The 14,584-nt window shown below is 37.9% G+C and overlaps 1 protein-coding gene across 2 annotated transcripts in view; it reads left to right on the top strand.

Annotated features, from left to right (window-relative positions):
- The window catches only part of PIP4K2A (phosphatidylinositol-5-phosphate 4-kinase type 2 alpha), a 107,733-nt gene extending 96,818 nt beyond the window's left edge, over nt 1-10,915 (top strand). For both annotated transcript variants that reach the window (XM_058037554.1, XM_058037562.1), the window contains 4 exons: nt 1,830-1,943; nt 5,436-5,679; nt 6,784-6,887; nt 8,610-10,915. In XM_058037554.1, the coding sequence (XP_057893537.1) occupies nt 1,830-1,943; nt 5,436-5,679; nt 6,784-6,887; nt 8,610-8,690 (543 nt within the window). In that variant the 3' untranslated portion in view covers nt 8,691-10,915. The remainder of the gene's footprint in view (nt 1-1,829; nt 1,944-5,435; nt 5,680-6,783; nt 6,888-8,609) is intronic.
- Nucleotides 10,916-14,584: the final 3,669 nt, after the last annotated feature.

Consider the following 14,584-nt stretch of genomic DNA (forward strand, 5'->3'; position numbering starts at 1 on the left):
CCTGCCTCTGTGCAATTAGCCCTGTCCATGGGACACTCTGCTCAATTGAGTATGGTAATCTCTACAGCTGTTAGCCTGGAATGCTTATCTGATGTTACCCCTGCTCCTTTTTGTCCTAAACCTCTTACTGAGTAGGCCAGAAAGAACATCATGGTGCACTGTGCAGTCATACTGTGGTAAACAATTGTGGTAAACAATTCATTGTGAGCTTCAGAAAGTGTCCAGCACTGTTTTTGAGTAAAGCAGGAGAGCACTGCTGAATGACTCTGGGTCAGATGAATGGTTCTAGCTCCATCTCAGCAGCTTAGGTGTTTACTTTGTTGGGTTTTTTTTAAATATAAATAGAGGATCACTATTAGAGGGTATTTTAATGTATCAGAGTGTTCTAAATGCAAGACAATAATAATTCAGTTCAGCCAGACTAGGACCTTTTTTTTTTCAAACTTCATAGATATCAGGATGCTATGAATTTAATAATGGATTTGTAACTGTTCAATGTTACTAATTTCTCAAGTGGTTTTGAGCAGTTATTGGACGAAAAGGATCATTTTTCTAAACAAAAGTAACATTGTGGGATCTCAAGCAATTCACAAATTCTAGGTCAAAAAAATTAATTTGGACAGCTAGGGAACTGAATATTTTGGCCACCTCAGTGCACGCAGCCCAACAGCAAAAAAAACTTTTAGCCATTGTGAAGATCTATAAGGACCTCCCAGAGTCTGCTGTGGTGCTCACATTTTAATGCTGTGCTTTCCAAGATATACCTGTTGGGAGTAGAGGAAAGAAGCTCTCAGGTTCTTTTCCTTGCTGTTTCATAGGAAGAAAATAAACTTCATGAAAAATACCATCTCCAGTAAGATTATAAGCAATGTCTGACTAGTTAAACTTATGGAGGACATTCCTGCAGGCTGTTAGCTGCCTTTTATTCCTAGGAGAAGGACTTTCAGATTAAGGGGAAATTGTTTTGTACAGGGTACTCACTAGTTCTTGACCATTGACAGTTCACAGGAATTGCAGCACTGGTTGTTCTGTAACATTTTCCTTGTAAAGGAAACCTGTTCTTCCATACTATTGGTTAAAGGTGGGGCAGGGAGAAAGGCTGTTCATTGCTCTTAATGGGCCAATTTTTTAAAAGCTCTGATTGCAGGAGTAAGTATTACTTCTAGCTTGCTTGACCAAATGTCCTGAAGGAACTACTCTTTTGTTTGTCAGTTTGCTGGGGCTTTCTGAGTAGACTTCCAGTCACTGTCCATTAAAAACAGAGCCTGTTTGAGGTGTTGCAAATCACTTCATGAGGGAGTTGAAGATGAAGGTAATCAAGTTGCTCCAACATCAGGATTATTAATTACATGTTGAAGAGGCGGTGGTCTTCTCTGGCATTTGCTGCTTTTAAGCAGAATTTCATAATTCAATATTCATTTGATGCTTTCCAATGATTATTTGGTATTAGGCACTTGTGAATATTCACAGTGGTTGTGCAAAATGCAATCCTGTCTGACTTCCTCTGTAAGACCTGATGCAGGCCCTTTGTTATGAGGGATTGTTTTAACTTCACTTACTGCCAGTTCCTTTGACAAATGACATCTTGGAAGAAGCTGGATGCAAATCAGTGTTTGGTGTAAATGTGGTATTGAGTGGAGCTTTTTTCCTGGCTGCATTTGCTGCCCAGGTAACACATTCCTTCCAGACCATTCCAGGAGGGGTAAGGTGAGCAAAGAGCTCTGTAGGTGCAGTTATGGAGAGCTGTGTGCCATGGAGGCACCGGGCCAGCAGCTTCACTGCACTCCTCTTTACAGTCGTGCTCATACAGGAATTTTGGTTTGTTTCAGGCCAAAGAGCTGCCGACGTTCAAAGACAATGATTTTATTAATGATGGCCAAAAGATTCATATTGATGAGAATAACAAAAAGATGTTCCTTGAGAAACTCAAAAAGGATGTTGAGGTAAGAATGTGCCTGTTCAGTTACATGTAATTAAAATGTGTGGCAAATTATGGATATCCCAGGAAATCATACCTGTAATTCATTAATAAAAGCTCTTGTTTATAAAACTGTAAAAACTGACTGTTTTAAATGAAACACAATTTAAACTTTCAGGAGTTGATCACTGCTTTGCTGATGTGATAAATGGCTTGCTGCCATAGCTGGTTGCCATACATTGTTCCTGCCTTGATGATGTGATGTTAAAATGCTGGTACTGCTTAGTACTTAATGCTTTACAAGCCTAGTGCTTCCCAATGCCCCTGAGAGAGAGGTGAGTATTGTTAGCTGTATTTTACAGGTGGAGCTCCACCAGAGCTAAGGCCAAATGTGGGCTGTAGTCCATAACAGAGGAGGGGCATCTGCCCTCCTCACAGCTGTGCATGCCTTTTTTGTTTCATGTTAGTAATCCAGTTTTAAATAATTCTAAGTATCACAACAGTAGAGTGCTTCAATAATCTAAATACAGTAATTGGATTCTCATTACCCTAATGTAGTCTTTCATATAAATTTGTATTTTACTTGGCTGAGTATAGTAAATACTTGAAAGAAAAGTGTTAATGTATGAATTTATTGAAACATTTTCACTGATTTTGTTCAAATAATAAATATCAGACTAACTTGTTCACACAACTTGCCATTAGTTTGCATAATTTAAAATATTTTTCCTAAACACAGTATTTTGCAGCTTTATACTCAAAGACTAAAATCTGTTTTCAAGTAAAAAGACAGATTTGGAAAAGACTTGGTAGCAAAATGTGTCTGTGACTTAATAAGACTTTCAGCTATTTATATCAAAAGAGCTCTGTGAATTGACTTTCCAAATTCTTCAGATTTTATCTCATTAGTTGTACAAAACAAAATACTGTTACTTTAGAATTTACCTAATAATTTGCTTCTGAGGAAATATAATTTCCTGTCATAGTAACAATGGGAAATTTATGGTGGTGAGGATGATGAAAACATAAATACTTTGTGAAATATCAGTGTGTGTTTATTTTATATTTAAAATACTGTGCTCTACTGATGTCACAGCTCTAGAGATAAGTTTATTTGGGTTAAAATTTTGTGCTCTTTTAACATGTGCTGCTGTTGCTGACTACTGCTTTTACAGCAAGTAGGCTGAAGATAATATCTTAAGTGTGTGGAAGGAATGTGTAAGATACTTTCTTACCCTGAAAAGTAGATTGTGTATGATCTATATCATTTACCAGACTGGGAATATAATGGCAGATTCCAGATTATGACTTGAGAGGTTGGTTTTATGGGTTTGAAGTTTATACAGAGAAATGTTTAATATCCATGTAAACCACTAGTGTGAAGTGATCTGGCTCCTGATTTTGACAATGGCAAGCTATTCTTTAACCTTGCTTTTCTTTTGTTGATTCTTTTTGCCCTTATTAGATAACAGATAGACACACTTTGTAACCAGTGTGTAAAAGCTCACATTTCACTACAATGAGAAGAAATGCACAAAACTTAGTATATGATTATCTTATCAGACAGTATTTATAGTTAAACATATCATGGGATACCATTCTCAGCTATATAGCTTTACATCTGTTCTTGTTTTTTATTAATCTTTGTTTCAATATTTCTCTCCTAATCAAGTCCTGTGTCCCCTTCCTATGTTCAAACACAAGTCATTACTGCTGTTTTGGTGTTCCCTTGTCTGTTTTCCCATCTCCTTATTCCATTGCAGGTGTCCTGAGCAAAACTACATATTTTTTTTCCATTTAAAATCATATTTTTTTCCTTGTGCTGATCTCCCTAAGTCATTTTGTTATTAGCAGCAGCACATTTTTTTCCAAGAGCCATTCTCTTCTAATTTGTAGCTCACTGTTTTTTTCCCAAGAGTCCATTCTCTTTCATATTGTTCTGTATTATTATTAGTAGATTTTTTTTCCCTGTATTTACCAAGTAGTGAATAATATGCCTGGAGTTCTTCCACCCCATTGCCTTTGGCCAGTCTCATTTGTTTGTATTGTATATTGTTGTGTGTCATCTCTTCAAACTTAGATCTCTTCCAGTCTTGTGAGAATCTATTGTTTCATTATATTGAAATAAATGATACTGAAATCTTTTAAAACCAGTTTCTTCTTCTTCTTAAAACTTCCTCTCAAGCTCACAATATTTCTTCCAGCACTTGAATTTACCGTTATCTCCAGCTCACCTCTTTCCTCAGAATCAGATTTTGACAAACTGGAGTTTCTCATTGCCCAGTATTTTACCTTTTTCATCCCTATCACTCTCTCTATGCCAAAGTCTAGCTCGAATGCCTTCTGTCCTGGTCTGCTCTGACTTCCTTTTTGTAACCACTTAGAGTTTATAAAAACTGTAGCAATTTTTATTTTCAGCCACTTTCTCTGCATACCATAAGCATGGGTTTCACAAGCTTGAAATCACAGTGCTGCTTTTAAGCTGCAGCACAGCTCTGTCCTGCCTGTCCTTTGCCCCCTTGAGCTGTTTACCCCATTTTTTTGCTTTTATACTTTCCTTATTTCCATCCCCCTCTTTCTGCCTTATGCTGTTCTCCTCAACTAAAATAACTCTTTGTTTGTACATATCTCTTTGTACATACTCTTTGTTTGTACATACTCTTTGTTTGTATTTATCTTTCAGTTTCCTAAAATCTCCCATCCTTATTCTTTATTCAAAACCACCCTTTCATTCACATACATGTTTTGCTTTCGTGATGTGAAACATGAGCCTGTCACTGTGAAGAGAACACAGCATCATTTCATGTTTTCAGGGTGTGAAACTTCACAGCTTTCCACTGCAAGAATATTTGAACGTTTTTTATGATTCTTTAATAAGACTTAAAAGGGATTAAGAGATTGGGTTCAGCATCAGATCATAGCATGCTCTACACCTGATAGCACAGAGGCTGCTCTGGACACTGAGCAGTGACAGAGCAGTCCCCACCTCAAGTGCTGTGTGTGGTTTGGGCGCCACAACACAAGGCAGCTGTCCAAGGAGGCCAGAGAGGGGGGTGCCACAGCACCAAGCCTGACAGAGTTCAACAAGCATTTGGTCAATATTCTCAGGCACAAGGTGTGACTCTGGGGGATGTTTCTGTGCAGCAGGGCCAAGAGTTCACTTGATGGTCATTGGGAGTCACTTCCAACCCAGGCTATTCTATGAATCTAATTGAACTGAAACACGAGTCTGGAGTAACAGTTGTTGGCTTGCAGGCACACTGGTCTTCACTAATCACAGATTTGTTTTCCCTGAGGCTTTTGGAAGAATGGGCTACAGAATAAGTTTCAGGTAATTTCTGTGCTGCTAATACATTTTAGTAAAATCAGGTATCTCTTTGCCAGCTTTATCACTTAATCTTCCCTTTGCTCTCTCTCAGAATTGTCTTAGAAGTTATTCTCAATTGGTGACACCTTTTTGTAAGTGGAGCTTATGTTTTTCAGCAATATTGATAGAATGCTTATTATCACTTTCTAGTTCCTTGCTCAGTTAAAACTCATGGACTACAGCTTGCTGGTTGGAATTCATGATGTTGAAAGAGCTGAACAGGAAGAAGTAGAGTGTGAAGAGAATGATGGAGAAGAGGAAGGTGAAAGTGATGGAACCCACCCTATTGGAACCCCTCCAGACAGTCCAGGAAATACACTGAACAGCTCACTGCCTTTGGCTCCAGGGGAGTTTGATCCAGCTATTGATGTTTATGGAATAAAATCCCATGAAAGTAAGCAGTAAGAAGTATTTCTATGTTAAGGTGGTTTGATCCTTGCATCAGAATTCTAAAGTATTCACAAACATGTAAAGGCAAATATAAACTGAAAAACAAGTTGACTATGTGGAAAAGGAAATTTGCTCTTTGGTGGTAGCAGAAAGAAGAAGATTTCCATAATGCTTAGCTATTCTGGTTCACCAGTTCTTCAGCATTTAATTCATGGGGTTTTCATCCCTTTCAGAAAGTCTAGTAACTATAATTGGTCTTTTCTGGCAGATAACACTGTTAAACACAGTGTAAAAAGAATGAGAAAAGCGGTGTTCCAAGTTATATTTCTTTTTTTTCATTGCTTTTTGAAAATTTGTGCAGTCATACCCAATTTCTATGTTGCAACTAAGAAAGTCTTCATAAGGAGTATGTAAGAAGCTTAAAACTGAGTTTAATGTTAGTGTGTAAAATTAAGTGTAACTGGGTACCTGTGGCTGTTCAATATAGGAAAGTTACCTTTTCTTTTTTTTTTATAAGTATTGACAAAGAGTGGTTTGATTCATAAAGAAAATATGATCTTTAGTTGCACCAAGAGAAGTTTAGGTTAGATGTCAGGAAAAAATTCTTCACTGAAAGTGTGATTGGGCACTGGAATTGTCTGCCCAGGGGCATGGTGGAGTCACCATCCCTGGACACATTTAAAAAGAGATTGGACATGGCACTCAGTGCCTTGTGTTAGGTCATAGGTTGGACTTGATGATATCAAAGGCCTTTTCCAGCCTAGTTTATTCTGTAATTCTCTTTGTTGACACAGAAGCATTACCTTTCATATAAAACTTCATAGTTTTTCCACAAAGATTAAATCCACGTTACCTTAACTGAGCAATAATGTCTATTTCTGTATGCTAGCTTTTTGTTTTACACTCATTTAGGGGATTTTGCATTATATATGAGTTCAGTTAAACTCTGAATTAAGGACAGCTTAAGCTTGTGCTTTTTACACATCTTGATTATGACTGACATTGACCTGTCTTAGCTGCTGATTGAGTTGTACCAAGTCTCCTTTGTTAGAACTCGTTGTTAAGATGTTTCAGAAGTCCTTCTTACTGCCCTGTTTGCTGTTGTCAGATGCTCCCAGGAAGGAGGTGTACTTCATGGCCATTATTGACATTCTTACTCATTATGATGCAAAAAAGAAAGCTGCCCATGCTGCAAAGACAGTAAAGCATGGGGTAAGTATCTGTATTGATTTCTTCCTCTTACTCATTTATATTCCTGTTTTTGTTTAGTGCCCTGGTAGGGGACAGTTCAGTAAAGCTAGGAGAGGGGAAATAAATCCTACATTACATACTGAGAGTGGAACTCCTTTTTCAGCTATGTGCCCAGCTTTCTCACCCACAGAGAACTCTAGTGAGATGCTTTTTAAGACTGTCCTAAATTTGTGAGATTTGCACCTTATTCTTGCAAACAAAGCTGTTCACCACTCTATGAAAGCTGTCATGAATCTAATTTCAGATGCAGGGCCCTAGTGATGGTTTCATTGTTTGGTACAGCCTGCTGAAAGTTACTTCTTCAACATATAACATGGCTCACTCTAGAAGACTTCTTCAGAAAAAAAATTCAATTTACAAAATCAGGCATGAAAATTTCATTTACATATTAAATACTCAGAGACTGTTCAGTGAAGGCTTCTGCTTGACTGCCATTATTTAATTTTGACTGAAATTACTGCTTAGCAGCAGACACCAAAGAACCATGGTGAAACAGCCCAGTCTTCCAGATTTATGATTTATGTCTACTGTTATCACTCCTGTGGTGTTTAACATTCAAATTTCATAAACTTCTTAAAAAGAGCATATTCATTCATGAGGCTTAAATCCCTTCTGTGTCTAAGTGTCTAAAGGGTCAGGGCATTGTGAGAAATTTTAGGCAAAAGGCTCTGGGCTTTTTAGTTACAGTAGAGAATGATATGACCTGCAAAGGCCTGTAGGAGGTATTTTTTTGTCTCTCTAAAGCAATGCTTTCATTACTCTCTGCTTTCTGGGCAGCTGAAGGTTGATGCAGATCATATGCAGCCATTATCTGGCAATTATTACTGAACTTTGAAAGTAGCAGACTTTAAAAATTCACACTTCTGGCTTGAATAACAGATAGAAATATTTTGTGAGCAACAGCTATGATTATTGAAGCTGATTGTGCTTAGAACTTACTGCAGAACTTCATTACTTTCATACATTCATTTTGTTTATTTCTCTGTCTTCATCCTGAGCCACATGACACTGAAGTTCATTCATTAATTGCATGCATGCAACTTGTCTCTTTTCTAAAACAGAAAAAATATAAATAAAAACGTGGGTAAGGCTCTGAAAAACTCAAATAAAAATATTAATGAAATCATTACTTCATTGAAATAACAATTGTATGGCTTATTCAGTGAGACCAGATTTAAATGCATAAACATTGAAAAAGTGTTACTCTTCCCATGTATTTCAAACGAGGCTGTGTAGCATTCAGATATCAATATGTGTTACACAACTGTTGACATGCCAGGTGTAAGGATGGCAATTCAGTCTTCTCTGTGTGAAGGCACTGCTGCTCTAGGGACCAGAATCTGCTGGTGAATCAGTGGGTAGCATGGCTAATGTGCTGTAAAAAATCATATAGAAGACTGAAGGACAATGAAAGTAAAGAGAAGCATGGAAAGTAAAAAGAAAATTTTTCAGAAATGGATGATAGCTGTTACAGGGATGAGCACTGATTATCAGTGTCCTGCTGTGAAGCCTAAAAAGGCACCAGTGAGATTCTGCTTGTGGGTCACAATTTACAGTTTGCGTTTCTAGTCTCTGGTTCTAGAAAACTGAAACATGAAATTTATTAACATTTTCAATGGCAAAAGCATCAACTAAAACACTGGTTCTTCCTTCTTTCTTCTCTTGTCCCAATTCTCTGTATAGGCTGGTGCAGAAATTTCAACTGTTAATCCAGAACAGTATTCAAAGCGCTTCTTGGACTTTATTGCCAACATCTTGACGTAACCTATCATGTTACATAGGACAGACACGAGACCTGGGGACAGCAGCAATGGCTACATTGTAGGGAAAAAAAGGAACTCAGAGAAGCACTCATCTTACAGAAAGCAACCCCTTTGTTTACATCTGCTGGCAAAGATGACTGAAGTGGGGTGGAGTACTCGCTTTAACAGCTGCCTGATATTCCCAGCATAGTTCTAGCTATTTCTGACTCTTTTGTGTGTGCAAAAAAAAATTTAAAATAATTTAAATAAATAGAACAGCTTACTCAGAGTGCACTGTGACAGTAATACTCTGATGCTACCAGCTGAAATGGAATAAATGAGCAAAGAGGTGTGGGGTGGGGGTGGGGAAGAGTAAATGCATGTTAAATCCACAATATTGATATCAAACTGTAAACTGTGGATCAGTTTATATTTTGAAAAAAGATACATGACAGTATTCTTCATGATGATGGTGATGGTGATAATAATGAAGACCTTACTGCGAATGTTACACCCTGCACACTGGCACTCCTTAAAAACACAGCTGCAACAGCCCTTGGTGCCGGAGGCTTTTCCCATTTGGTTCCTAGCAGTTGGGTTTTGTCCTTTTCTTTCCTCCCTCTCTTTTTTGTCTTCTTTTTCAGCACATTGCATCAGGAAGTTCAGCCTCTCAGACATCTGAGAGCTGGCATCTCTTACCTTACAAAGAGCTAACATCATTCATGCTATGTGTACATTTTTGCTATAGTAAACTTACATTAAGGGAAAACTTTGCTTATTTCTCTTTGTTACCTGAAGTTTTCATTTGTTTTATATTCTTGCAATATAGGAACTAATAATGTTACAAGTGTAAAAGTAGCTTATCTGAAGAAGTGCATAGTTTTGGGCAATAGTAGCTCCATGTTCTACCCATCCTGAAAGATGTGCACACTGATAGAAATTCCATTCCCTTGTAATTTACTGGGAATTTGAAGTTTAAATGCTTATGTTGTACTGTTGAAATAGCAGTATTTTATTATAGATTATCCCTTGAAAAATGAACCCTGAATTTTACTGTTTACATTATTAGGAAAGCAGGGATATTTCTGAATTTCAGAGCCGTGTACAATATAAGACTTTTGAGTTTACATGTAAAGTTATTTTGCAGTACAAATGAAGTAATGTTTGTCATCTTCCAAGAGGTAATATGCAGTAGTGTACTAAAGTGAACGTCTCGCTCACCTCCATGATAGACTCTTTTACAATAAAATGAGAAAGGATATTTTGGAGGGATTTTTCCCAAGGTTGTCTTTCAGCATCAAAATGACCTGTCCTACCATTTACTCAATTTTGATTGTATAGTACATTGCCTGAAACTGTGCTGATCATGTTTAACTTGTTTAAAATTTTTAAACAACATTGTATTCCTTCTCCTCTTGTATTTTTCCCTGAAAGACTTCATGCTTGAAAGAGACAAATTTACATATGCTTAAAAGTTTATCTACTTATACACTGTGCTAAAGCTGTGCCTTTAAAATTTCTTTATTGAAATTGTTAGATTTTGTAGGCAACATAAGAGAAGTCAAACCTCCCTCTCATCATTTCTAACTGGGATCAGGAGTGCCAGCATGCCTTCTCCATAACCAGTGTCAGTGCTGCTCAGCCTGCAACTCTGCATAACCTGTGTTGTGGTTCCCTTCAGAGGAGCCCCTGCAACAGCAGCCCCTTAATTACACTTCCAGTGGCCAAAGGCAATACTACCCCTGTTGCTGTGTACTAATTTTTCTTCCTTTCCCCAACCATTCCCACAGGGATTTTTGTTACATTTGACTTAGTGATGTCTGCAGCACTGTAATGTATGTGTATACTTTTGTATTGTATGTATTTAAATAAGTTGGTACTGTGGCTTGATTTTATTTTTTTTTTCTCCTCTCCCTAAACACCCTGGTTGTCTATGTTCTCACCCAAGTTTCGTTTTCTGAAGCTTCTGAAGGTATGAGGCCACAGGGAGACCCTGGAGTAAAAACAAGGTACTCAGAGTACATATTTAATTACGGCCAACAAGTGTACATTTTAGACCATTTTAAACATTTACAGCAAAGCATTCTTTTTGTCTGTGTAGCATTTTTGTCACTCACTCTTGTTGATAAACTGTTTATTTGGACAGGGCAAGGAAGACTCATTATTGTGTATGTTAGTGCTTAGATTACACTCCAAACATGAGCAAGGCTTTATAAAATAAAGCACTTTGATGACTCACTAGGTAAATCCTTTGTTCTTGTGTTTCACCTGTGGTTTTGATTGCTTACAGATGAATTTTGGATGTTAAATGCCTGTATCACAAAGGAAAAAAAGTAAGACAAAATTTAAACTTGAGATTTTTCACTAGATTTTAACATGCTTCTTCTATGCTTACTTTAAGGGGCTTGAAACATTTAGTCTCTGGGGTTTTGGGCTGAGACTGGCTCTGAGAGCAAATACTGAGGTTTGTAATTGGCAAATCTGTGGTCTAAATCCTAGTATTAATAACAAAACAGCAAGATCATCCATGATAGTTAATTGATAGAAGGATTGGCAGAACTTTTTTAGCTGTGATCTTATACTAAACCAATCATTTTAAAAATATTTGGGAATAAGTCCAGACTTTCATGGGAAGGAGGGAGGGATTTCTATTCTCGAATTTCAGGATGCTGATTGTTGGGGCTTTCAGTGCATGATACAGCCTGTGCTACACATTGTGGGCAAATGGCAGAAAAGTGTCTTTTTCTGACTTAACTTTTAATTATTTTAATATATTTGTCACTTTCTGTTTTTTTCAATTTATTGCACAGATGTAGCAAAACAATATTTTTGGCAGTATTAAGTGTAAAATACATGTCTGAATTCATGACAAAGTAGATATACCCCAAAGACAAGGGGCTGAGGAGCTGTTCTATTAAAAGTAGGTGAAACAATAGAGACTGGAGAGATTCAGCTTCTTAATTACTCACTTAATAATGTCTCGGGTAATTTAAGGTTGCACTTCACACAGCTGCTGCAGCTGCTGAGAGTTTGGAGTGAGCATGGTGCCCAAGGAATGCTGCTCAGATTACTGAACCATTAGCCACGGTGGGCAGCAAGCAGCTGCAGGACCCTGCCTTTGGCACAAGTGTGTACATGGCAATGTGTAAGGAAATGTTATCTTTCCTTAAGGCAGTGATGATATTCCACATAGGAGATCCAGCTGGCTTGTCACTGCAAGGACTGCAACATAATAAATAATTAAATTTTAAATTCTTGAACAATAATTTTCTATGTCAACTATATTACCTAAATGTATAATCTGAATTTCCTGCTCCCTCCCTTGTGCACACTTCTTTTCCGAAGTAATACTAGTTAGCAAGTCCCTGCATCAAGAGGCACCATTGCATTCTGATGCAAAGCCTGCCTTTATCCAGTGTCTGCTCTCTATATGTGCTGTCCTTTTGGTCTCCCTCAAATTCATGTATTTAATGGGGGAAAAATACAAGAATAGAGAGCAGTTAACTTACAGGAGAAATCTGTTTCCTCTCTGTATGCCCTGATTTCTCTGTGGCAGGAGCTTCTTTCTGGCAGTGAGCACATCCCTTACAATGCCAAGTGACAAAGGCCTTGTGTGTGAGATTAAATAATTTAAAAATTTCTTTATTAAAACTGTTAAAAAACAGGTCTGGAGAGAACTTGAAAAGTTGATAATATTCAGTCCCAGAGCAGTTCAGCTGTAAATAAACATTGGTGAGAATGGGGTTTATCTTTTCCAGGGAGCTACTTCCATGACTTCCCTGTGCTTTCTCTTCCCATGCCTCACTAGCTCTATCATTACAAAGATTTTTTTTCTAAAATCTTACCTGACTACATTACTATGCTTTAAGCTCATTAATATTTGTTCTATCTACAGAGGACTCTAAGAACAGTTTATTCTCTTCCTCTTCCAGTTTCTCTTAATGTGATCCTGCCTCTGTGTACTGAACAATGCAAATATTAGCTTTTGCACATTTTAAATTGAATATTCCCTCTCTTATTTAACAAAATTATCAGAATGGTTTGAGCAAGGCAGAATGGCCTATTCCATTTTCTGTAATGCCTAATTAAAAAAAAAAAAAAAAAAAAAAAAAAAAAGTTAAAATGGTGCTTCTTGAATTTCTGTTTTGAGAATTTCATAGTCATTCATTTACCATCTACTAAAAAAAATTTGTCATAATTGCTGTGTGCACAAAGTGCAGTTTCAAAATGAGCACAGCTAATCCTTGGCTGTAGTTGTGGCTATAACTGCAATAAAATGCTGCTTTTCCTTTTTCCCAAATTAAGCAATATCACAATCTTAGTTTTTTCTCATCACATTCCCTTTTCACAGCTTCCTGTCTCATCTCCATTAGTGATAATCAAATAAAATAATTATTTGGCCATAAGTATTAAGGTACAAAAAATACTTCTTGCAAGGCAGCATAAATTCATTCTTACCCAGTACTCTGAATATTTTTAGGCATTTTAGTTATTCCCCATATGCTTCAAGTTCATAAAATGCTTCTACTTTGTTTCAACTCAATCTGATTCATTCATAGTGACTCATTTTATTTAGTAATGTGTGTCCTATTGGAATAAATGGTGTTTGTGTAAGAACCTTGTGTTTTGAAGAGGTTTAGCACTTCCACACAAGCCTGGAAGGTAATTTAACTCATTACATTTCTGGTGTTTCACCTTGCCCAAGGCCAAAGCACTCTACTTTCTTTTCAGTTTTATGTATTTTTAAGTGGATGCATAAAGCTATTTTGTTACAAGAATCTCTCAGTCACTCTAATGTTTAGAGTGCATGTGTCCTCCCAAGGCAGAGGGAAGGGCTCTTCCCTCTTGCAGTGGCTGGGCTGGCAGCAATTCTGGTTCGTCTTCCATCACCTGAGGATAACAGGGTCACGTTTGAATCAGTTTAAGAGAAAGTCCTCTGTTCCTGAGATGTGCCTGTTTATCCCAGCACCTTGGATTCAAGTGATACAAAAAGACATATATGACAAAGAGGTCTGATTAATTAGTGCCTACTTCAGCCAGGCATGCTATCCCAAATTGAACTTTACATTCTGGGTCAGGTCCCCATCTTCTTTCACACTGTGGAATTGCATAACAAAACCAAGTAAGTCTTAGATAGAAATTTATTTGTACATCAGCTGCACCAGAGACTTTGTATTTAAGATGTTAAAATATCAAACTGTACTGTGCAATGCTGATCATCTCTTCATAGGGTAGACTGGAAAGAATCTGCTTTTAGTTAAGCAGTGATAGGCATGCTCACCTGCTTGGTACTGCTCTGCAGCTTCAGTCAGCCAAGATCTGTGTGGCAGGAATTGCAGTGTTTGACCTGATTACACTGTGAAGGGCTCTGGCTCAGAGGTTTGCAAGTTGTGTTTCCCATGCCACAGGCTGCAGCATCTCTGTGCTGGGCTGCTCTGTCACCCCAGCATGCAGGAGAGTGGGTGGCACTGAGTCAGTGGAAGGAGAGAAAGCTCAGTGTGTTTGTGGCCTTGAAACTGCACCCAGCAGTACAATGATGCTTTTGGAGGTCCTGGTCTGGAGGGAGGAAAACGTGTTTTCTGTACAACACACTCACTGGTCACAGCCAGCACAACTTCATGAGAGGAAAGTCCTGCTTATCCAACCTGATTTCCTTTTGTGACAAGGTAACCCATGGGGCTGATCAAGGGGAACCAGTTGATGTAATGAGATTTTTGGATTTCAGTTTAGCTTTCAATGCTGTCTCTCACAGAGCCCTTCTGCACAAGATGTCCAGCTCACAGCTGGATGAACACATCCTGTGATGGGTGAGCAGCTGGCTCATGGCTCAGGCACAGAGGGTTACAGAGCATGGAGTGACATCAGACTGGTGACCTGTCACTAGGGGGGTTCCACAGATTGCAGTAACAAGGGTTT

Source organism: Melospiza georgiana, chromosome 1, assembly GCF_028018845.1.
Source record: "Melospiza georgiana isolate bMelGeo1 chromosome 1, bMelGeo1.pri, whole genome shotgun sequence".
In the NCBI taxonomy this organism is placed as follows: domain Eukaryota; kingdom Metazoa; phylum Chordata; class Aves; order Passeriformes; family Passerellidae; genus Melospiza; species Melospiza georgiana.